Genomic DNA, 25,978 nt, shown 5'->3' with positions numbered 1-25,978 from the left:
GTGGCTTCTCCTGTTTTGGATATCTATCAGTAAATTACTGCAGAACACAGTAGGATCCAGTAGCCCCATTGCAGTCAAAAATGGAGAATAAAGATCATGCTAGTGGAGCAGTCCCTTGTTTGTACGAGCAAATACTAGGACTTTAACAAAGTTGCAGGGTTAGTAAAATAAAATCTGAATGGCTGGTGCTATTACTAGTGACTGCTGCAGTGTCTGCTGTGCAGATTCTCCAGAACTTTGAGAACAAAGACAAAGGAACAAATTCCAACTGGGAATCACTCACTCAATAGCTAAATGACTAAATTTCATCTGCTCTCGATCGCTATAACGATTGTTTCAGCTTGGATGATGTGGTGAGAAAAAAACCCCAACATGTCTCTACTTGTAAAGTGTACAATTCTGATACAGTTAAGCAAAAATACAGAAACTCAAAATCTGAGTGACTTCGTTAAATGCAGAATTGCAGTAGCTCAGCTGTGCACATCAGACATGAGGATCTATTGCATGATTTTTATTCAGATCCTAACCCACCACTTTGTCAGAATGCAGTAATAAAAGTTATTTATGATCAAAATCTGTAATAATATCCACTAAGATACGTTCTTTAATAAAACAAAATTAAAATTAAAATCAGCTTCACACATATAATCCAATAAACTTTATACAAACCACTTTAAAACAGCAGTTGCCATTCAAATCACATAAAGGCAGCAGACTACAGATATTTCACATAACAGTACTTTTATCCTGGAAATCCCTCGTAGTCCAAGTGCAACACTAGTTATTCCCTCTCCTAGAGCTGGTATCTGCTACACAGATATTCTTCAGGTATCCTAACAAGAGTCTCTTGTCCTTCAAACAAGCTTCACAACTGGGAAGTATTTATGAGGAGAGAAGTCAAATTCTGGAGGAACCTATAAAGAAAAGATTTACAACATTAGACAGCAGTACTGCTACATTTAATATTCATAGTGAGAACAGTCTGCAGACAGAAAAAAAATTAAACAGCAGCAGGTTGAAAAAAAATAGTCCTTGTGGCAGCCAGCACTCATGACTTCGTTCACACAAGCTGCTGTTACGCTTGCTTGTGCCTGCTGTTGAAGCTCTTATCAGTCGTTGTCCCACATGCGTTTCCCAGTTCTTTTCTCAAAATATTTGAGAAAAGGTTAGAATTTTCCATATTTAGGTAATTACAGCAAACTGTTTCCAGGGGAAAAATAAATTAAGTTACTCTCCCTGTTCTTAAGAGTACCTATGGCTTGAATGTGCTCATTTGTCTCTTAAGAGATCTGTGGTGGCTTTATGTTGGGAAATCTCCAGATCATTGAACCCAACCTTGATGTATGCATTATTGCATTTTATGTTCAATTGAGCTGGCATTTCCTTTACCTTAGAGTCTTTCTTGTGGCCTCCTGCCAGCAGCTTCATGACCACAATATTGGGTTTTGCAACTTTCAGAATTCGACTGACCTAAACGCAAAACAGAAAAAAGTCTTCAAGTCAAAGCAATTAGCTTCACAATTATTTCAAATATTGTACAGCTGACATATTAGCAATACAGCAGTTCTCTTACAGGATCAGTTTAACAGAGATCAGACTGTTTTGTATTTGCTTTTAAGTACAACAGCTGAATTAATTAAATTTAATGAAAGGTACATTTATTTTAATAGTCACTTTTTAAAAAAATTCAACAGACCATAGAAGCCACATCTATAACAATTCTTGAACAAAAACATGGGAACTACAGCAAGTTCTGTGGCACTCATGCAAATAAAGGTATAGATACACTCTAGGTGTCTAATCTTCAACATTGCAACATAATGGTAAAAGGAACTCGTGTATGAAACTGGTGGCTTTTTGCATGGGAGTGCTCTGGATGTGCACAAAAGTACCTCTTAACTATCTTGGCCTCAAATAGACAGCTCATGTGTGAATACCAGGATCCAGAGAGGAGAAAGTGATTCCCAAATTCTCAGGAGGACCTAATCACGTAACTATCCTTAACCTGCTTAGATGTGGCAGAAAAAGCATCCTCCTTGCTCCAAAATACAGTCACAGACACCTAAGGCATTAGGCTGTGGACAAAGAGGGAGAGATTCCTACCCATGTTTACAGGTCAGTGCTGAGAAAACTGCTGCAGGGAAAAAGTGCCACACTCAAGCCACTCAATCCTTGTTTCATCCTAACAATATTCAAACCTATCCTCCCCACCTCTCAGGAGTCCATCTGAATTATGAGATGCCAACTAGCATGTTAGCAGCAGGCCTGTGAACACTGTCTCTTTTAAAGTGCTATGCTTTTAGAAAGGAGCTAGAAGGCAACCTGTAAGGACATAAGCTGCTATCCAGAATCTCAGGTCCTCAGCAGAGAGAATTTTTTTTTAACAGTGAGCATAACTTCATGCTGAAACAGACCGCTGTGCAAGATGCCACCACTCTGCACTGTCTACTCCTTCATCAAAGCACTCAGCTTTGCTCAGCATTCTGATGAAGTACACTTGGATCTCAGGGAGATCCAGCTGAAAACAAACACTTACTCTATTTTGAGCAAATAGTCCTTTTCCTAGTATTTCAGTCTTACCTCATTGTCTGGATTTGGAATATTCTCAAGAATCATTTTAGCTTGCTGATAGTGCTTGCTAGCTGCCATGTAGAGATCCGATGACTGAGGAGGTGGGCTATACTTATTTAAATCAGACATTTCCTAATGTGATACAGGAGAACATAAATACATGTTAAAATATATAAAATTGAAATTAAAAATTGCCAGGAGATTGTTTTTATCACAGCACTATATTCAAGAGAAGAATTATGTCAACTAAATACTATTTCAAAAATCAAAATTGAAGTTGAAAACTTTTATTTAGAATGGCAAAATTCAAGCAACAACATAGTGCTCAACTATTACAGCGCCACAAAACATAATGAAATTCTCATAACCTTTATAAAACCGTCTCTCTCTTGAACATTGGCCTTCATTTGCTTTAGTAGTGGCACACAACAAGGAATGAAATTACAGGAAAAAAATAGGAGAAAAAAGTAAGTATATTGTTTACTCAAAGCTACAGGAAGCCAGATGCTGAAACTGTATAAAACTTAATTTTATATAATTTTGATTCTTCCAACTCTTTCTGTTCTTGATTAGGGATTAAAAACCTTTTAATGACAAGGAGGAAACGTAATAATTTCTTAGTTTCCAGTACAACAGCTCATAACATTAAACTGGGGAGAGTAACTGGAATAGAAAATAGCACTCTTTCAGTTCAGACTAACCCCACAAGTGAGACCAATAACCAGATGGGTGAGCACCCAGGGGTACTGCAAACACCTAGCTGAATATGAGCCAACAAGGTGCTCCTACTATGAATCAGACAAGCCTCCTACGGGAGTATACAAGCAGGAGTATGGTCAGGGTATCAAGGAAGGTTATCGTCCTGAACTCAGTATTTGTGTTCTGTTATCTGAAATACTGCATCCAGGGCTGGAACCACTCAGTTCAAGAAAGATGGTGAGATGTGGAAATGGCTGGGGGAGTAGAGCATATAAGCCACAAGGAGAGGTCAGTGGACCTGGACATTTTCAGTTAGATAGGAAGGATGCTAATAGGTAATTTTAATAGCAGCCTACACCTACTTGAAAGACAGTTACAAAGCAGTCAGAAGATGAAGACTCCTTGTTCATAACGGCAAACAATGTAACATGAGAGGCCACAGGTTGTGGCTCTGTAATTCAGACTGGGCATTAGGAAAAAAGTAGTGTAGCCCTCAATCAGTTATCCTATGACTTAAGGGACCAGAAAAAAGTAACTGGATCAGGTTTAACCAAAGAGGCTGGAAAATCTCAAACCTTGATTTTTTTCAGAATTGGCTAGACAAAGATACAGGTAATGTGATTTATAATGATACTTCAAGGAGGAGACTGGACAGGACAAGCCTCCACTGGTCCCTTCTAAACACCACCCTAACTTTATTTTTCCCTTTGCTTGCTGCACTAATAAAAACATGCTGCTATAATTAACCACAGCCAAGAAGTCTGTTAACAGACTTCCAAGAGCTTTTATTTTCATGCAAATCAACAGAAGCATCTTAAATTGCCATTTCAGACCAATTTCTAAACATCTGAGTATCCAAGTTTATGAAGACTTCAATGCAATGTCTCTTTCTTGCACAAAAGTAAAGCTAGAAGTCCTTGCCATTGTGACACAGCTTCAATTTGAACTTTGAGGCTCTTTTTACTATGACAATGATATTTAAAGCAGGTAAGTAAATGACTTCTATAAAAGCAAGGGCAGCACCACATTTGAAGATTACTCACTTTAAATTGCAAGTAGTGAACTGGAGGTGGTGTTATAACACTGTTGAATGGAGCAAACCTGTGCTCATATCGAACTTGCTCACTGTCCAGTTCAAACTTAGGTTTCCTTACTTTGCCATCCATGTCAAATGCGATCATTGTCTAAAAGGATAAATACAGTGAAGAGTATTACTTTATGTCATATTTTGCTGTGAGAAGATCAGAATTGTGATTTAGCTATTACTGGAAGGATAGAAAAACTGTAGAGAATTTACCACAGAAAACTGTAAATTTGAACTTAATTTCTAGTGGCACTACAAAGAAAGAAGGTGTCCAATGTATTCAAGATCTTATTATAAAAAATTTGAAACAAACAGAACACAAGTGAGTTACCTTGTACATCCCAGCACACATATTTTGGTATGCTTGACTCATGGTGATCTCTCTGCTGAGAGGGCGAACTGCAAATTTTACATAAAAACACGTTTTTTTAAAATCAGCATCAGTACATGTATTAATTTCAGAACAACTGAGTTCTTCTAAATTTCCACAGTCACATAACTCTCAATTACACTTCAAATAACTGAAGTATACAAAGCCTAGACATGCATTTTTGCTCACTTGGTTACATCAGATACCTCAGGACACACCAGTTACATGAACATAATTCTGCTCGTAATGGAATAAACTGGTCAGTGGTATTCCCATAACATTATAAAACACTGAACAGCCTCACACTTACAGTCTGTACACAAGAGGCCTAGTTCATGGATCTTTTTGACTTCTAGGGCTAAAAGTTAAAGCACTTTTCATTCTAATAATCCTGACAGCATTCTTGTAAGATTTCCTTTAGTTTCTGGTGTTTAATTAGTGCCAAACTGCAAAACACTCGGCACCTTAAGTACATTAGTGATTTTCTGAGCTTCTAGAGACAAGGGAATTTAGTTGATATGATCCTCAGCTGTTCATATCCAATTGTTTGTTACCCCTGAAAAGGTGACAAGGAAAAGAAAGGCAAGCTCACTATTGTAAAATTAAGAAACATGCTTTAAGAACTCCTAAAGCCAAATAGAAATTACAGAAATATGCTGAAAGTCTAGTGTTTGAATCTAGTTAGAGTCACTAAAAGCATAATTCTGCAGGAATTATAAACTCTTGAGAAGGTCCAACACATAACACAACTGATCAAACTGAATATAAATGAGTTGGTGTTTTTCCGAAAGATCTCTTTTAAAGTAAAAAGGTAACTAAATAAATAGAAAATTCTTTAAAGGTTTTACATTCAGCTTTCATAAACATTGGGATATTTTTCCTACCCATATTTGTGTTGGTTGTTTAATTTTAATTCTACATGGCTGCACGAAAGAGAAAAAAAAAGAAGTCTTAACACTACACCTAGGTACCTTTCTTCTTTTTCTTTGTTTTCTTACTACTACGGCCTTTCTGCTGCTCCTCCATTATCCTCTCCTCTGCCATTTGAGAGCTGTCGGCGCGGCTCAGCGTTGACATCAGCCAGGCATAGAGAAACTCGGAGAGATACCTGCACAGAGGTGGCATGAAGCTGTTACAGGCGACAGTGCACTCGTGCTGCACACACCCTGCCAAGCATCAAGGCACTTGCTCCGAGAGGTAAAGGACATGTCCTAGCAAAGGACAATGCATGGGCCATGAAAACTCTGTTTTGCATGGCTGGAACCAACACTGGAATCAGTCTGTGTTTGTGTTCTGGTGTGGATTCAACCACAAACAACTCAAGATACACAAGCTTCTTACACATTTACTAAGTGAAGTCTAAGCTTCGTATTTCAAAACTCCTATAAGAACAAATTTTTCTAGAACTCTTCCCCCAGCAAAGGAAGTGTTTTTTTTAAGGATACTATGTTAATACCTTTTCTACTTTTGTTATTACTTGTTATGCTGAGAAACAAGGTAACTACTGGCTTTTTCAAGCATTAAAAACTGAATTATTAGATGAAGGAGCCAAGCCCACAGACACATAACATCCATATGCAGTTCTTTCAGAGGTAAAGAGACAGCTTTAGGAGCATTTGTTAGAAAGTGGAAGTGAGTCCAGTAAATACCTTAACTGACTTCAAATCAAAAGGAATAAGGGAAAAATAGAAAAAAATACAGATTTGGAGCACACTAAAAATGTAGTAATAGTTATAAAAAGTTGTAATCAGATGAAAAATTGCAGAGAAATTTTAGTTTCATTTGCACATTACCTCTTAGAAACTGCTTCTCTTTTTTTTTCTTCACTTAAGTAAGAAAGCAGTTGACATGACAATTCCAACTACGAGTGGTTTTATTAAAATGGTGGAGGGAAATATGGGCAGTTAAAAAAAATACTGTCTCCTACAGAAGTTGGTATTGCTTATTGAATTTCTACTTCAAGAATATCGCAATCTTCTGGTAACTTCTGGAATGTTAATTTCCTCACTTAATACTTAATCCACTGTTGAAACAACATAGAAATGCAATGTATTGAAGTTTTTGTCATTTGAACTGTTTAAATCTTTCCGTAAGAAGGTTTATGGCTTACACAGAAATCTCTTGATAATTTTTAAAAAAAACTCTCTTATGGCGCAAGCCATTAACCATGAAAAATAATGTGAATGAAAGTGGAAAAATAGAAGTTTTCTCTCTCCAAATAATGTGATAATTTTCACTAAAGGTGGAAGGTGTCTCTTCAAATATATCCCAGATAAGAAGTTAATATTAGCTAGTCAACTTTCAGATTACAGTTATTAAGGAACTTAGAACTTCACAGAACTTTTCCAGAATAGTAGAGACCAATAAGATTATTGATTCTAATACTATGAAGGATACAAAGAAAAGAATAAAGGAATTTGCTTTTCTCCTCCATGCTCTTGTCCACCAAAATCGGCACACTCTTCATTCATTGTCAATAGAAGACTTTATGCCAAAAGACTAAACAGATTGAGAACTACTATTTCAGGAAAAAAAAGTACACTGTTAAAGTCTAAAAAACTGGAGACCAATGGTCTCTATATACTATATATACTTAATACTATAAATAGGTAAACCAAACCAAGTGTTGATCAAGCTTGACATTATAAAATTGTATTTGAAGTCCCTCCTTCAAATATGTTTAATTACAGCTCTCTTGGAGCATCCCTCCACGCAGGGAGGTGTCAGTAAGGCATCTTCTTACCAATAGATGTAGTAATATTCATGCATACTGTAAAGTTCTAACTCGAAGCCACTGAGAAGATACTGTATCATAATACGGAGGTTATGATACAGGACCCAGGTGCCCAAGCAAGCCAAATGTTGCCTTTGTGGTTCCTGCTTCAGTAACATGCTATGAAGCGCTGCATCTACTTTCTCTGCCTGCAGAGAAAAAAAAATTAAAAATAACTCCAAGACAGAGCAGGAAAAATATGACCGAAACAGCATCCCAAGCCAGAAAAAAAATCTTAATCACATCTTAACAAATTGGGCCGGTAAATTTATGCTCCAGATTACAAGATGGAAGTAAGTCTAGAACTGTCAGAATACTTGAAAGATACTCAACTAAGTAAAATCTGCTGCACAGAATAAAAATATTCTATACAGATATAGAATATAGCAAGAACACTAGATGAGTAAAACCTGTAATTTTTAAATGCATTTGTATATAGATCATAAGCAGTCACCTGAGCACAAACTCAGAACTGCTTACACGCTGTTGTTCGTTGTTCTATATTGGCAATAATTACTTCTCCTTTTTAAAAAAACTTAGCTGCATTGAAAAAATAAATTCATAACCTTTATACGCAAGAAACACACTGTGTTCCACAAGACTAACTAAAATACTGCTAAGACCACTTTTTTCTTAAGAAGCAAGTTGTATGGAAGACGAAGTCTCTCACAGTTGGAATATCCTCAGTAATCCTAAACAGAACAATCCATATCATCTGCTACAAAATGAAAAAAACAGTGCTTCAGCTCCAATACTGCAACAAACTCAAACTACCTTGAAAAATATTTTATTATTATATGACTCTCACTGCTGAAGAAACATATTTCCAGCAGGAGAAAATAGTTTTTTTCTTCTCATCTCTCCCTATTCTTGAGAGATGTCCAAAATCAGTTGAAGAATGTATTTTGAAGAGTTATTTCTTTACTTTCCTTTAATTATTATAAAATTTTTCAGTTTACATCTTATGTAGGTATAAGGCTGAATTTTCAAAGGAGTCTTGTAAGCACGCCTTGTCTATCTCCCCCTGCTTACCTCTTGCAGACTGACAGTCATAAGCATGATAGAGACTAAAAGCTGTGCAGTTACCATTAAATTGCATCACAACAAGTTTTCCAGAAGTCTACTTACTGGACAAAGTTAATCTTAAAAATGTAGTATGATTTTGTTCAACACATCTAGCACAAAGTTTTTGGACGCATCCTCACAACTTCTTGTCCTAAATTTTAGGAATCCTTATCTTAAGGATTTTGCATCATTCATTTAGAATTTAGTACCATGCTTCATTCTGGTAGCAATATACCTGGAAAGAAAATTTGCTGGCCTGCTGCTTACCTCATCCTGTAGTGTGGCAAATTCCTCAAGAATGTGACCCAGTTTATCTCTCTGACGAGCTCTGTTGTGTCCATGGATTTGAATGAGACTACAGAATGGCTGAAAGAAGCAAAGTGTAATTTTAAATAATCAATGCAACTTGGAAACTACAGGAGAAGTACTATGATGTCTATTTAGGCACCTGGTTTATACATCTATATTAGGAGGTGGGTTCCTTAATACTCTCTACAAAGTGCAAATCAGCAGGAAAACAAACTCTGGAGTGATGCAAGAGGTAATTTCTCCATACACAAGTCAATGTGAGACTGAGTCAACATCCTTTAGGAAGGTCACCAGAGCAAAATGCTTGGGACAAAAGAGGGAAAATACTTGGGGCATTTTCTTATGCCTAAATCCATGTGCCCAGGTGGTTAAGGTGGCCAATGGCATCCTGGCCTATATCAGAAACACTGTGTCCAGCAGGACCAGGGCAGTGGTTGTCCCTCTGTACTCAGTACTGGTGAGGCCTCACCTCAAATCTTGTGTTCATTTCATCTCTTACAACAAGACAGACACTGAGGGGCTGGAGCGTGTTCTTCAATTTTGCCTTCATGTCAGGTGTATAAAACAACTGGTCTCATTTTCAAATGTATGCAAATCTGCCAAGTGCTCACACACACATATGTTGTAATTGGAATGAACACTTACCCGAACACAATGTGTGACAAAGGAATCAATGTAGTCTTTTGCCTGGTGGTTATTATAAAGACAACACCTAAAAAGGAAATATCCATGTACATACATATTTTTTATAAAAGCCACCTGTCTATGCATCACAAAACAAAAGAAGGAACATGAGTGCAGCAACAGCAACTGACTCCTTCATACATGAGATCCAAGTACGAAATGTATGGTTTTTGTACATTTGTCATTGCATTTGTAAGCAGAAATATTTTTTCATCAGACATGTAAACACATACAAGTACACTCAAGATCCACTTACTTAGGAGAAAGTACTGGAGGACTGACGAAAGATCTTAAGGCGTCTTTTACCATGTCTTGCATGAGGTGAGTGCCAAACACCTTCTTGTTATCTACTAGGAAAGTCGTCTGAAAGTAAAGATGTGTTTTTAGAAACATGTTTTAAGTTAAAAGTAATGCTCTAGAATTACTAATAGAAAGCTCTGGCAATACCTTTTATATATAAGAAACTTATAAGATTACTTTAAGGATTAAAATGGTTCAACTAGGTGCAAAGTTAAAGACTCAGAAATATTGAGATTTGACATTTTTGTGGTATTCCCAGGATACCAAATACAGTTCTATGGTGTAATAGAGTGCATGGAGAATGGTTTTATTTCTTGGACTTTGAAGATGATAAATCAGACATTTCTGAAGATTAGAGTACAACATGTGCCTTCTCTGGAGGCAGGTAAGATAGTCTCCAGACTACTGCCAACGTTTTTCAATCCCTCTGGATGCTACTGCTTATATCAGTCACGTCTGATGCTCATTTAACTTCCCTCCATGAGTGCTGTGTCTCTTTCTTATATGGTTCTTCAGCAGTTGAAGAAAAACCTCTGCTGTCAGGCACCCAGGGATTACACAAACACATGTAGGGGAAGGTGAGAACACACACACTATGAACACATTTTACTTGCCCATAGTTACAGTCCATTGGCTCTACACCTGGTTTAATAGGGATCAAACGTAAAGAAGTTCTGGCCTCTAGGGGCACACTATTAGCATCAAAAACTCCTAGAAGAATTACTCATTCAGAATTAAGGAATGTATAATGCACTTTCAAGGTAAGAGAAGCAGTGAGAAGAAATAGCCTGTTCTGCACCAACCATCAGTTTTACTGTTGTAGCAATGGAAGCAGTATATACATTAAGTTCTGTCCAAATAGGGAGATGAATACACATAGCAGCCCCAAAATGGCACAGCACATGGAGAGCAGCATAAAAATGTGTGTACAGGCATAGCTGTATGGTGGAGGAAAAAAATGTTTCATGTTTTAATTAGCACATACTAAAAATGATCAACAGTATTCAAAAATTATTTAAAAAATAGATCAGAACATAATCCTCCATATACAGAATCACAGAAAGGTTTGTACTTGAATAGACCTTAAAATTTTCTAGTTCCAAACCCCCTGCTATGGGCAGGGACACCTTCCTGGCCTTGAACACTTGGTGGAGCATCCACAAGTTCTCTAGGCAACCTGTTCCAATGCCTCACCATCCTTATAGCAAAGCATTTCTTCCACAATACCTAATACTTAAATATCACCAGAATATTTTTCACCTCCAAAATATTATTAACTTACATGCAAATTATTGATATACTTAGTAACAGAAATTTATAATGAATACAGGAGTATTTTATTAATAGACATAATCCGGACTTGCCTGTAACAGGGATCTTGAAAGAACACATGGTGATTGCTCACTAAACTCACAGAAGAAGTCCTAATGTATATGTAGGAGAAGAAAAAAACCAAATCAGTTTAATATGCCATTTTAGATATGTATAAATATACACCAAATCATTTTTACACACACACTCTTGCATCTTTCCTTACATTTTCTTACACATACAACTGTGTAAATACACCTATATTTTGTTTAAAAGCATACACAAATATAGCATAGCTTATACAACTTGTACGAAACAGACCATGAATACCTTGAACAGAACAGAATATATTATGAAGATTTTCTGCAATTACTTGTTACTTAACAAAAAGATTTCTGGATTTTCAAATGCAGCACACAGAAAGATGATAGTACAGAAAGAAATACTATGAGATTGTTAGGATCATGATGTAATGCACCAGGTATTGAACAAAACTGAGAATTGATTTAAAGAAATTGACTGAAATCCAGGTAAGGTTTAACTGGTGCCAGATGCTTCAAGCAAACAACAGGAAATAGCAAGACAAGAGGTTTGATGTAACTGTATCTCTTTTTATCAGTCAGTGACTGCACGGATACCAAAAAATAGTTCAAGCATTTAGATGCCTTCTAATAAATGTAAGCCATAACTAAGAGTAACATCAGTTATTCAGGAAAGAATATAAGCAGGTGCTTAACTTGATGCCTATTTAGGGAACTGCATGCTTAAACACCTATTTAGTGCTCTCTTGTGTTATAGGCACATGTGCAGAATACTGCTTAATGAATTTGGAAAAATATCAGGCATATAGCAAAGAATTATGTTCTGATGCTGTAGACACAGCTCTTCAACCAAAGTAACTTGTATGGCCTTTGCCACTAAGATGCATAATTATTTAACAAAATACAGGAAAAGTGTGAGGTTTGAGAGGAGGAAAGGTCTTTTGTCAAAAGAAGAAAAGTAGTAATTATCAGGAAGGATAGTAATTTGAAAGCGTACCTAACAGTGAAAAATACCAAGTACATATGTAGTGCTCAGTCTTCTCTCCAGTGAGGAACAGCATGTACATACCGAATTTTTTTTGCAAGTCACGTTTTCAGATCTTATTTTTGGCAATAAATAAGAAATATTCATACTTACCAGTATACAGTGCAAGTTAGTTAAGTTGACTACTTCACACACAGTTTTTATTCGGTCTATTAGTTTGGAAAAATAATTGACCATTTCTTCTCTTTTAATAATTTTTGCATATCGAGGGAAAGTTGGTGGCAGCAACCTCTGATTAACAAGTGGCTCAAACCCCATCATAATAGGATGGTCTAAAGAAGGAGGAGTTGAGAGAGACAGAGAACAGCTGCATATAAGTTGTGTTTTCAGAACCCTCTTCAATAATACAAATCATTCTATTAAGTAAAATGAATTCTTGAAGTGACAGTTAACTTCCTGAGACTCCAATAACATAACTAAGACCAAGATTACTCTTTAAAAAAACTCAGTCCTCAACACCTCAACATACACCTCTACAAACAGTGAGGTACTGTTCCCTACTTTAAAATGGCATATACACTGATTCTAAGTGCCATGCACCTGATCAAAAGTTCACATTATCTCTGGCTTTAAAATGACACTATTGCTTTCAGAAGAACCACCACCTGGTCAAATAAAATTAAAAAAGGAAAAAAGCAGTGTCATTTGATACATACCTCCTTTAGTGGTATCATTCTGTGCCTGCATACCATGATGCAGTGAATTGTGTATAGCAGAGAGCAAGTCAGCTGCTTGAGTCATTAGTTTCTGAGCCTCTGCAACTGCACTTGTCTGAAAAGCAGGAAACAATTATTAACATTACAAACCAATACATTTTGACCATCTAATGTACGTTAGTATTAAAAAAAGAAGGGATTAAGATTGTGATATTCTTACAAGATCAGTTCTGGAAGAAAAACCAAAGAACCCAACATTTTTGTGTTGTAGCATTCTTTGTATTTTATGTATCTGTACATAAATTCAGTGCTGTACGTTTTGCTATGTAAGACTTTATGATAATTACAACTGAAAGTCTGGTATACACGAGAGTCTGCCTGGAGGGGCAGTTCTATCCCTTTGCCTTTAAACATGAAGTTCCTTCCCCTCTCAGCAATTAGGAAACCTTATATTCAAAAAACAGGAAAATTGTATGAAATGCTATTAAATTCCTCTTCTCAGACCAAAGATGTCTAGATATAAATTCAGTATCACATGGAAGGAAAAGCTAACAGTTCTTTTGATATAGACAAAATGCTGCCCAGTGTCAGGTAACTCCACAGGAAGGGACTGAACTCAAGCAAGACGTTTCACCCAAGAGTGTAAAAAGAGTAATTAGAAATCCATAAATATTTTTAAATGTTTTGTAATGAATATTTTATATATTATATATATTGACCATAATAATGACAGCTACTAGCCTTCCCTGTGTTTCCCACTTTGAACAAAAATTGAGTATTTGCCACCGTAAGGCTTTATTCAAAACTTTACCTGCATCCACATCAATTCAAATCTCCTGAATCTACACAGTAATTGCCTGATCTTAAAGAATGAAAAATAGCATTTCCCAGGATCCCAATGCAAACACACAGATGCCAAATGAACGTACCTCTTTTTTTGTAAATGCTATTAGGACAGTCAGTAAGACACGGGTAAACTTGACTCTGCTGAAGACAGCTAAACATTGTTGATGCTGTAATAAAATTATACTGGTAATTACTAAGCAGTAGGTATTAGATCATAGAATCATAGAACATCCTGTGTTGGAAGGGACCCAGAACGAACATCCAGGCCAACTCCTGGCCTTGCACAAGGCCATCCCAAGTGTCACACCATGTGCTTGACTGTTGTCCACATCTTCCTGGACTCAAAAGAGTTTTGGTGCCGTGACCATCTCCCTGGGGAGCCTGTTCCACCTCCCAACCACTCTCTGGGTAAAACGTTTTTTAACATCCAACCTAAACCTCCCTGACACAACTTCAGGTCCTTCCCTCAGGTCTTGTCATTGGTCACGACCAAAGAAGAGATCAGTGCCTGCCCCTCTTCTTCCTCTCACGAGAAGTTGTAACTGCAATGAGATCTCCCCTCAGTCTCCTCAACTCCAGGCTGAACAGACCAAGTGCCCTCAGCTGCTCCTCATACAGCTTCCCCTCAAGGCCCTCAAACATCCTCATGGCCCTCCTTTGGATGCTCTCTGAAACCTTAATGGCTTTCTTATATTGTGGTACGTGGAACTCCCACAGGACTCCTGCCCTCCCAGCACAAACTGTCACACAAAATGCCTCGGCATGCCCTAACTGGCATGTCCTGCTGATTGCCAGCTCTTCCCCATGCTCCTGGGTGTCACTTCCTGGCTGCTTCTTATATGCACGGGTGTGGTTATCCCATATTTAAATATCCCATTTGCACCCATGAAATCCAGGAAAAAAGCAAACAAATCATTACTTCAAGTTCAACTTCCGGATCTCTCTCTTCTCCTTGACGACTTCGAGTGCTCTGCATAGTGAAGAAATGTCAGATAATTTACTAAAAACTGCAAAGGGAAGCTACTGATAAAATCCCTTTGCCTTCTCTAAAACATCACCCTTTAAATAACTCAAAAAGTCAGTTTTCAAATTCAAAATTTCTTAATATATAATCCAGGTACTTGAATGACTCTCCTATAGTAATAAGATCTATCTCAGTAAATTCCACAAATAAGCAAAGCATGAACAGTTTACATTGTAAGCTGTGGTAAAGGAAAATTAAGTAACTTCTTTAAGATTAGATAGTATCTCTGCCTAAAACCTTATAAAAGTTATATACCTACTTTCCGTGTCCCAGCCCAGTGTTACTTTCTACATCACGATTCCAGCTACTACTACCAGTGAAGCAAGTACTGAAGAGTTTACAAATAAAGTCTAAAGATTTAGCTAGACAAACTAAAAGCATGTTACAGAAACCACTATGGCAGTTCTTCAAAAACCCCACCATAATGACACAAACCTCCTTCACTCCTCATAACCCAACTCCCTTCCCCAAACCTATGTTAAGTACACCTGAAATATAATTGACAAGACAAACATGAAAACAATACCTTCACTCTTCTTTGCAGGTCATCTTCTACATCTTTCAGCATACCTGGAAAAAATCACAGCATGATTAAAAGCTGAGAAGCATTCCTAGGCACACCTACACCACTCAGGAGAAAAGATGTTTTGAGGGGAAAATCAAACTTAAAAATGCTTTACATTTTTACATACATTAGCCAAAGACTAGACAAAAAATAATTTTGTGAGGAGTGGTGGGGATGTCTTGGAGCAATCAAAAATCAGAATACGGAGCAACTGATGCAAAGCTAAAGTGTGCACAAACTTTTCAAAAATAAATCTACGAGAAGCTCAAATACACATTAAAAAAATGCATCAAAAGATTAACATACATACTTTTGTACGTACCAAATAACATATGTATTCACAGCTGCAGAACTACTAGATTGCTTTTTTCCCTAAAGCAGCCTGTTTGGAGGACACTGGATTGTGAGGCAAGAAAGCAGAATTCAGGCAATGCATTTTCCACTGGTCTGTATCTATACCATGATGACCTCATGCCTAGCCATTTCATTGGCACATCTCAAAGCACTTCTGTTTCTCAGGCACTTAACAAGACAAACTGAACCTTTTCTCTTTTTTATCAAGTCAGCAATTTCCACAAGACAAACAAACTTAACAGCTGACACTCCTAGCAGTTAATCAGATGTGTCTGAAGGTAACCACATGTTAGAATGAAAAAGAGGCTGCTGGACAGATACAAAGAAAAAGCACACTGTACCTGTAACTCGAAGATCTGTCACACTGTTGGCCATTTTAAATCCGTAAGTCATTGACTGAAAATCTTCCTAAAAAAAACCAAAACCAAGGATGTAACAAGCTGCAGTTACATTGTAGTTGCATTTTCAGATTGGGGTATTTTTGCCTTTTTTTCTCTTTTGGAGGAGTGGTTGGGGGTGTACACGGGATGTGCTTTTGTTTAATTCCATCAAGTATAAAAGTCCAGATTTATTCTACACAACTGAATATACTCAGAATGAATACACTGAATGACTTTTCCACCCAAATCCAGCTTGAGGTAATTATTTTCTGCATAAATCCTTAATACTAATATGCCCTTCATATTTTCATCAAGTGACACCCAACCAAAATGTTACAAGAACTATAGCTGCAAAGTAGTATTTGATGCATTTTAGACATGGTCAGCGAGAGTGACTTCTCCAAGCTCAGAGGAAACAGAGATTTCTCTGAGCACAGAAAACAGGAATCTGAGCTCATTGCCAGATGGACATTTTAGACAAAAGACAATCATGACTATCTTAACACAGAAAAATAAAAAAAAAATAAACTGGAAGAAAATCACAACTGAGACAGATTTCAAATGGTTAAGCACAAGACTTGCACTTCTTCTTGAGTAAAATACTTATGTGGCTCCAGTATTCAAGGAAAATACAGAAGAGAGAATGCAACATCTTCATTAGGGAAAACTGCATGTTAAAGGTATTCAGTCTAATACTTTTAGGATGATAAACTGCTATTTCTACTGTATTCTCAAATAAAACACTAACAAATGTCACTAATACACTGTTTTACTTTGCATTGTGGTATAATGTATATTTAACCCCACCAGGAGATGGGAAACACATACCTCCTCAAAAACAGCTGCTTTGTTCACCTTTTCTCTGGCAATATCACAGATTTTTAGGATTCCAAGAGCAAAAGCCTTCATAGCAGGATCTTCTATGAAGTCTGGATTATGAATGTAAAGGCAAGTGAATACTGTCTGTGCCAAGGAATGTCCTTCTAACCATGTTATCTAGAGAAAAGGAAATTAAATGTTTTACTCATGACAGCCAAGTCCTCATTTTACAGATCCATTCTTTTTCCATTTTACTGTACTTCAAACACTCATTAAGAAACTCCTTATCAATGCAACCTTCCAAGTACCAAAAAAGGGCAAGCGAAGGTGTTTCAAGCCTAGAATTCTGGTGATGGATAAGCCTCTGCTATAAAGTTCAGGTCCAATCCCATGATTTGGATATGACATTATGTTAGGAGACCTTCACATTTATAAACTTTTTCTGCATAAACAGTGAATGGAAAATGCAAATGACTTGAGACAAGTCACTGATGTTCTCTCTTTTACAACCTGGAGTTTCTTGTCACAATCCCCTCTCTCTACCACTTTCATGTTTCTTTAAGCTACAGGGAAAGATTCAGTAACTTAAATTTCTATCTTGAAATAGCAAAGAATAAAGTAGAACCATATTTTTAATATCAGCACTGTCCCTTTTGGGGACCAGTAGAAAACAAATGATGTTATACTGTATCAGATATCCTATTATCTTTACGTCTTTCTGACTAAACTGATTGGAAATGTTTTAAAAATAATATTATTGATGTAATTTTAAAGAGTAACAGAAAATAATTGATGAAGAAACTGAAAATAATTTACTGAGGAAATTAAAGCATATACACAAAAAAAGCAATTAATAAGTAACTGATATTCAACTATTTTTTTCTAAATGTATTCATTTTCTTTCTTCTGAATGCTTCTGTACACTCAGAAAGGAGCAACAGAGTGCTACCAGTTACAGCACGCTCAGCAACCAACAGAGTCAAACATCAATACACAGCAGGTAATCAGGTAACATACATTTATAAAATTAGAAGATATAAAGCCTTTCTAAAGGTTTTAAGGCGCTACCAGCAATCTTCCATATTTCTTATTGTAAAAAAAATTAAAAATCAAAATTAAGCCTTTCATAATAGAAAGCAAATAAATAAATGGAGATTAAAATATATGTACGTATTTTCTCCCTTTTTTTTTTTGAAGATGGATTAAAGGATTTTATTTTGAAAGAAAAAACATCTAATCTAAAGAACAGAAAAATGCTTACCAAACAACAAAAACACGTGTCCATTATTCCTACCAGCTCAGGTGACGTGAGATCCTTTATTTTAATGGTGCCATCCTTAGAAAAGAAACAAACAAAAAACCCCAAACAAAATACTAAGTACTATGGAAGCACACAGGCAAAATGCAACTTATTTGTACCAAAGCCCAAAAGGAAGTTAAAATTTGTTTAAGACTTCAGAGTAATTGTACACCACTAGCTTTACCGATCAGCTTCACATGACTCAATTATTAAAAACTCTGTATTCCCATCAGTTAACACTGACCAAACATAAAACTACCTAAAGAGATGTTAAAGTAACAACTCTTATTTATTACTAACCAAGAAAAACTTAAAACCAGTTAACTGCTAACAGTAAAATCACAAAACAGTATAATCATAATAAAGATTGAACAAGGAATAATATGCAGGACCAATTCTTTGTAGACTGCTTTTTAAACTGGAAATACTTGTAGTGTTTTACTGCCTTAAAGGTCAACACCCAAAAGGCTGCAACTTTGATCATTTAATCTGCCCAATGTATGCAATCCTGCATACATTTTACATAACTTAGCCAGTGCTTTATGGAGTTCTCTGACTCTATTCCAAATGTTCACCATAAAAAAATACTTTCACTCTGAGTGCATTACTTTTTTGCAAAATAACAGCAAGTCTTTCAACCTGTGTCCTCCAATTCACCTTGATCATTAATCAGAAGTTAATAATTACTGTCAGTGCTGGTAAATTATTCAGCTTCTGTTCAATGCTGATAAACTCAAAGAATGATAAACTGTTAATTTCCAGCTTTTGTAAGGAAGTTAGTTTCCACTCAGGTTAAATAGAAGCTAACCAATACATCTTCATATAAAAGACACATTTTGGGGAAGCACAGAGTGACTTGCAAAACAATGTTGGAAATATATTTACTTGAGGTATCAATACCCAATAATTTCACAGTACTTTTCACTGGAAGAGTTGGCATCATTGTGATAAGGCAGGTAACAAGAAAGGTAAACATCACAAGCTATTTTTTACTTAATTATCCAAAAGAAAAACATAAATTTCAAGAGAAGATTGAAAACATTAACTATGCTGTATTGTGCTTAACTGTAATTTGACAAAATGTTGTATTTCTACAGTGCAGGCAAACCCAGGAAATTCACACAAACCTTAATAGCTTGCTCGAAGTTAAGAACCTTTCTGTTAACTTGATTTCCAATCATACCAGCATCCATCTTGGGATCCATCATTTCAATGGCAGACATGGCTTCAAAAAGACCAAAACTAAGAACACAAATTAAAAAATGTGCTGAATGTAATTATTTTATTCAAAATAGTCTTCACAAACTAATGAAAAAGAACATAGGAAGACAAACCAAGTACACTGTATTCTGACCATGGACAATAAGGTATATAAACATTAGTACTGATCTTCAGAGAGCATGGTTTTCAGGAAGTTAAGGATCTCTCATCTCTTAAGTTCATAGGAAAAGAGATGAAGTAAAAGAAAAGAAAAGTAAAAGAAAATTATTAGCGTTTCTCTAAGGATGAAGAACACTCCTGAGTAAAATATTCCACTACTATCTCTTTGCACACTTGTTTTTATAAGCTTCATAGCATCCTCTTAAACATCATGTAAAATCATAAATTGATATTAACTGAACAAGCTGTTCTTTACCACACCACACCCAAGATGTCCCCCCTACACTAATGACAATATACATGACATAGACTAATACATATTGAATATACCAGCTTTGTTTAAAATGGGCATGTTAAGAAAACTGATTAAAAAAACCACCAAACCCTCAGCACATGACAACATATCACTTGTAGTCAACGCATAAAAGCTTGCAGAAGTGCCACACCAAAAGCCTACATATGAAGAGATACAGTGCTTCACTTTACCATAACATTCATCAGAATTCCTGCAACAATCTTTATAATATAAAAAGTTTATTGCACGTGGCACATTTAAAGTCTGAAAAGTGTATTTGCTGTATATGCTCTGAAATACTCTTATGTATAAAACTACACCTGAAAGTGTGCTTTGAATCAACTAAGTAACTAGCTGGTGACATCCTTGCATACACTTTTAAGCAGGTTTTCATTTCATAGTGTGCTCCTGCTTTCTCAGCTATTAGTTTCAAATATAACTTTCTTCTTTACTCAAGTGAACACCTTCACTAAGAAGAAGAATTTGATCATTAAAATATTTAAATTCTTAAATTCATCATTCTTTAATAAATTCAGCAAGTCTTTACCACATCCTTCTCTTTGAAATATTCTTTCAATGTGTAGACTTCTCACTTTCTACTTTAACATGTTATTTAAGTTGCATTAAATCATACTGATTGTTTATCAAATACTTGAAAACGACATTTGAGGCAACCAAGCTTAAAATCTTTCTACTCTTTCTACTCTTTTTTCATAAAATATGTCCCATAAAATAGTGCACACATATCACCACAGATCATAAAATGCGTCATGAACTTCTGAAACACAATTTCAATCATATTGAAAAATGTATTACACTTAAAGCATCAGACACATTCAGCATTCATACAGATGTAGCATATACACAGTGCTAAGAATGTATGCTATTCTATGTACTTCAAATACTTTAAAGTAAAAGTCTAAAAAAGCTTAGTTATTAGGCAACATTAACATGTCTGCAGTAATCTTATCTAAAAACCAGAATCATCCCACACATACTTACAGCTTGTCATGAAGCAGTTCTCCTAACTTCAGTTCTACAAAGGAACATGACAAAACAAACAATTACAATCATCCTACTAACACAACTTTTCCAGAGCAGTCTTGTCACACACCGAACTGCCTTATGCCAAGAGAGAACAAGCTGTGGGAATTAAATCAGGCATTTCTACTCTCACTGTGTTTGTATGTCCGGGGTTTGGTAGCTTATTGGGGGGTGGCTACCAGGGATGGCTTTTGTGAGAAGCTGCCAGAAGCTTCTTCCATGTCCAACTGAGCCAATCCCTGGTGGCTCCAAAGATGGACATGCTGCTGGGCAATTAGAAACAGTAATACCTCTGTGGTAACAGATTTAAGAAGAAAGAAAAACAAAAAGTTGCACAATGTTAATTGCAGATGAAGAAGAGCCCAGTGTATATCAAGGTCAGTGCAGAACGAGGCAAAAGGAGATGCTCCAGGTGCCAGAGCTGAGATTTCCCTGCAGCCCCAGGTGCAAACCATGGTGAGGCAGTTGTGCCCCTGCAGACCCTGGAAGACCACAAGGATGCAGAGATCCACCTGCAGCCCATGGAGGAGACCCACACTGGAGCAGCTGGATGCCTGTGGAAGGATTGGGAACCTATGGGAGACCTGGGGAGAGAGGAGCCCTGCTCCCATGCTGCAGCAGCCTGCCCTTGGAGGACTGCACCCCATGGAAGAGTGACCCAGGCTGCAGCAGTTTTGGGAGGACTGTTGCCAGTGGGATGGACTCACACTGCAGCAGGTCACTGAGAGCTGTTGCTTGTGAGATGGGCTCACATTGGAGAAATTCATGGAGAACTTTCTCCCATGGGAGGGACCCCACGGTGCAGGAGGGAAACACCTCCCCTCCCTGAGCAGTGGGAGAAGCCTTGGGTGATGAACTGACCAAAACCCCCATTCCCTGTCTCCCTGTGCTGCTGGGGTAGGAAGCAGAGCTGGAAGGAGGTGGCAGGAAGCTGTTTTTAAGGGGTTGTTTTATTTCTCGCTATCCTGCTCTGATTTTGTCAGTAATTCACTTCATATCTCTAAGCTGAGCCTGATTTCCCATAACAGTATTTGGTGAGTGATGTCTCCCACTCCTTTTTGCAATCCATGAAACTTCATTAAACTTTCTTTCCTCTGTCCACCTCCAGGAGGGGAGTGAGTAGCTTTGGTGGGTGCCTGGAATCTGGCCCAGGTCAACCCATGACACTCCTGCTTTTACTTACAAAGCACTTTCAAGACTTAAAGACTAAAAAAACCCAGTGCAGTGTGGCCTCTTCTCTCTGATATTCTAGCAGTTAAAGAATTTTTAGAATTACTAAGCACACAGTGCACTCACAGCCCAAAAAGGTGATACCCTGGGCTGCACCTGAAACATTGTGGGCAGCAGGGGAGGGAGGGAATTCTGTCTCTCTGATCTGGTGAGACCCCACCTGGAACCCTGCATACAGCTCTGGGTCCCAGCACATGAAGGACATGGATCTGGTGGTGCAAGTTCAAAAGAGGCTAACAAAAATGAATGGAAAAATTCTAAAGCGCCTTTCCTATGAAGACAGGCTGAAAGAGTGGGGGCTGTTCAGCCTGGAGAAGAAAAGGGTCTATGGAGACCATCTAGCATCCTTCCAGTTCATAAAAGAAGGCTAGAAAAGAGCTGGAGACGGACTTCTTACACGGACAAGCTCAGTACAAGGGGAAATGCTGTTAAACTAAAAGAGATTTAGACTAGATATTGATATAGATTAGATATATATTGATATTGATATATATATAATATATCAATAATAATATAATATTGATATATATAATATATATATAATATTGATTTGATATAGATATTAGATATAATTAGATATTACTGTGAAGGTGGTGAGTCACTGAAACAGGCTGTCCAGAAAAGTTTTGGATGCTCCATTCCTGGCACTGTTCAAGGCCAGGCTGGATAGGGCTTTGAGCAACACAGCTGGATGAAAGGGGTCCCTGTCCACAGCAGGGGAGTTGGAATGAGATGGTCTTTAGTGTCCCTTCCAACCAAATCATTTTGTGATGATTATTCTGTGAAACAGTAGCATCTGAATAGCCTGGAATACAGCTGTTCCTTCTGCTCCCTTATTGAGGGTCCTTAGTTTTTTCCAGGAGACTACTGAAAGGATTGCTTTTCCTAGTAACTTTTAAAGAAGTCTTTAGATATATTTGATGGGTACACAGATATAAGTAATACAGAAAAATAATTATGTATAAGTAATTTAGAAAAACATAAAGAAATAATATACAGAAATTGTGTTTATCATTATGTAATATTCTGTGTGGTAAGATGCAGTTTTTATATTTATTTTTTCCTAGAGCCATCACAAAATCAATTGAAAAAACTGTAAACTAGCAGTAGTACCTAACAGTAATAAAGGCGCTGTTTTTAAATAGAAGCAACTGCTTCCCTGTTACTGAGACACGTTGAAACAGTTCAAAAACACAGACTTGTTTCAAAGACAAAAAATGATGCACTGATGAATTAAATTAATTGCTGGATCGTGGAGATCCAAAAATATACAAGAAAGAAACAGAGTGTTGACTCTGCATGCAAGAATGACATTTCCACTTGGCAGAAGAGACAGGAAGAAATCTTTGCAAAGGAAAAAACACAGATGCAAAAATGCATAAGATGAAAAAACTTTAACTAAAGAGGTATTAATGTAATCTGGAAGAGAAAGCAAAGTGAGGTAGTTCATGATTATTCCAACCTCAGAGCTAACACAAAATCAATGTAGCTCATTCATCTGAAGCTTGAACCTCGGTCAAACTATTGCTCAAAAGAGCTCAAAGATCTATGCTTAGACCTTTCAAAGGATTCCAAGTTCTCCTAGAATGAAAAGACCACAACTCACCTCTACAAGCTTCTTCAAAATCCTGGGTTATATCTATCCAGCTGGTATTACTCTTTTCCATCTTGTCAGGCATACCAAGTTCCCATCCTGAATCATCATCTTCTACTGTAGCTTTCATAACCATGATGCTGCACCTTTAAATTCCTGCAGAGACACCATATATTTGCACAAATTAGAGAAAGTGGTTCGTGGGAATATTTTTTTTTCTTTTCAAGAACTAGGTGAGAGTGGGAAATGAACTGACATTTTATTTAAACATCTGCTGTTATATAGGGCCAACAGAAAAACCTTTATTAATAAAAAAACTCTAAGACAAAGCATGTCTTACACATAATTTTTTACAAGTAGCTTGTAGGTTGTGAAACATCAAAAACTAAGGACAGCAAAACATCAGCTGTACAGACCCATACTAAAGTGTCTACTGTCAAATTAGAAATAAAATCAGAAGCATAACAACAGATGTAGACATTAAAATTTTCTTTTTGTTCTTTAATACTATTAGACTATACATCCTCCTATTGCTCTCCAACATAAAAAGAGGGCACTGCAAAACTGAAAAAAGGCTTGTTTCCTCCGATTTCTTTAGCAGAAAGCAGTATCAAGATTGTGGCACCAAAGCTGAGCAAGTTCAGACTGGAATGTAAGTTTTAAACTCCACCGACCAGTTATTTCGAACTGGTTTTGTTCTTTAGCAACCTCCCGACAAGCGGGCAGCCCTGAGGACTTCCACGCTTTCCCGGTCAGCCTGCCTGTGAGGCATGAGCAATGCTGAACTCCCCTTGTGCTGACGGAGCTCAGCAAGAGAGAGCTGCGAGCTCGGCAAGCTCTGAGCAGCTTGACCACCGCCGCCACGGACGCGTCAAAGGCCCCGGTGGCAGAAGACCTCCCGGGCATCGGGAATTATCAGAAACAAAGGGGAGGATCAAAAGGCTTTTGAACAGCAGCCCCGGGGTCCCCTCGTCCCAGCCCGGCTCTGTCCCCGTCGGGGCCCTCAGGGTGTCACTAGCTCTCAAGAGACCGCAGGGATCGCCAGGCTCAGCGGGCTGGGATGAGGAAATATGTGGGAAAACCATTAAAATAAATTAATTTCCCCCTTGCACTTCGGGACAATCAGGCCCCTCGGGCTCTCCTCTTCCCACAGGTCACCACAACTCCGGCTGCGGGAGCTGCGGCCGCCGCGCAGCTCAGCGGGCCTCCCGCAGCCCCCGGGCGCCGCCGCCCGCCCGCACGGCTCCTCCTCCCCACCGCAGAGGAGGGGCCAGCGCGCCGCCCGCCTCGCTGCGGGGCAGCGGCACCGCCGCGGGCCCCCCTTCCTCCATCCCTCCCTCGGCGCCCCTGCGGGCTCTGCCTGCGCCCCTCGCCCCGCACCCTCCGCGGCCCTCATCCGCTACGCCCCACGCCGCCGCCTGCCCGCCGCTCCTGCCTGGGCCGCCGCCGCACACGCGCAGACCCACCGCTGCTGCCGCCGCCGCCACCAGCCCACGGACCCGGCCCAGCGCCCCGGCGCAGCCGCACACGGGACGCTCCGTCGCCCCTCCCCGTCCCCGGCCGCCCCTGCGCGGCCGCCGCTTACCGTGAGCGGCGAGGCGGGGCGAGAGCGGCCGGGGCAGCGGCACTCGGCACCCGCTGCGCCCGCGAGGAAAGCGGGGCGGGGACGGGGCTGCGGCGGCTCTGCCCAGCGCGGTGCAGGTTCGGCCGCCATGAGGGCCCCGGGCGTGGTGGGGGTAGGGGGACAATGCCGGTGCCGCGAGGTGCTGCCCCACAGCGGGCACAGAGTCTGGCTCCAGGGCTGTCGCGACGGCTGTGTAAATATCTAAAAGGCGTCTGTCAACAGGACGGAGCCAGGTTGTTCTCAGTGGTGCCGAGCAATAGCACAAAAGGCAGCGGCACAAACTGACGCACAGGAAGTTCCACCTGGACACGAGGAAGAGCTGCTTTACCGTGCAGGTGGCCGAGCACTGGAACAGATTGCCCAGAGAGTCTCCCTCACGGGGGATACTGAAGAACTGTCTAGCCACAAGCCTGTGCCACGTGCTCCTGGATGATTCTGCTTGAGCAGACAGTTTGGACCAAATGACCTCGTGTCTTCTAGCCTGACCCGTTCTGTGGCTCCGAATCGCTGCCAGCAGGGTCCCGGTGCCTGGCCCGGTCCGGCCCGGCCCGCAGGCCGGTACTGCCGCTGCCCGCCCGCGGCGCGGTGCACGTGCGGCGCTGGCGCCGTGGGCTG

The 25,978-nt window shown here is 38.8% G+C and overlaps 1 protein-coding gene across 3 annotated transcripts; it reads right to left on the bottom strand.

Moving 5' to 3' along the window:
* Positions 1 to 377: 377 nt before the first annotated feature.
* NAA35 (N-alpha-acetyltransferase 35, NatC auxiliary subunit) lies at positions 378 to 25,334 on the bottom strand. Of its 3 annotated transcripts, none has more exons than XM_063423688.1 (23): positions 25,206 to 25,334; positions 23,752 to 23,895; positions 20,874 to 20,907; positions 19,324 to 19,438; positions 18,158 to 18,232; positions 16,906 to 17,073; positions 16,039 to 16,105; positions 15,305 to 15,348; positions 14,674 to 14,724; positions 13,838 to 13,921; positions 12,909 to 13,023; positions 12,346 to 12,524; positions 11,220 to 11,279; positions 9,812 to 9,918; positions 9,517 to 9,583; positions 8,830 to 8,928; positions 7,468 to 7,646; positions 5,696 to 5,832; positions 4,686 to 4,753; positions 4,314 to 4,454; positions 2,581 to 2,703; positions 1,390 to 1,470; positions 378 to 914 (listed from the first exon to the last, which is right to left on the bottom strand). In XM_063423688.1, the coding sequence occupies exons 2-23, from the start codon at positions 23,873 to 23,875 to the stop codon at positions 855 to 857; spliced, it is 2,178 nt and encodes a 725-aa protein (XP_063279758.1). In that variant the 5' UTR covers positions 23,876 to 23,895; positions 25,206 to 25,334; the 3' UTR covers positions 378 to 854. The 3 variants fall into 3 exon arrangements, with proteins under 3 accessions (XP_063279758.1, XP_063279759.1, XP_063279760.1); XM_063423689.1 differs by having other exon boundaries at positions 25,175 to 25,258; XM_063423690.1 differs by having other exon boundaries at positions 25,120 to 25,207.
* Between the last annotated feature and the right edge of the window lie 644 nt (positions 25,335 to 25,978).

Source organism: Prinia subflava, chromosome Z (assembly GCF_021018805.1).
Source record: "Prinia subflava isolate CZ2003 ecotype Zambia chromosome Z, Cam_Psub_1.2, whole genome shotgun sequence".
Lineage (NCBI taxonomy): Eukaryota > Metazoa > Chordata > Aves > Passeriformes > Cisticolidae > Prinia > Prinia subflava.
This window is presented reverse-complemented; position numbering and strand designations above follow the sequence as displayed.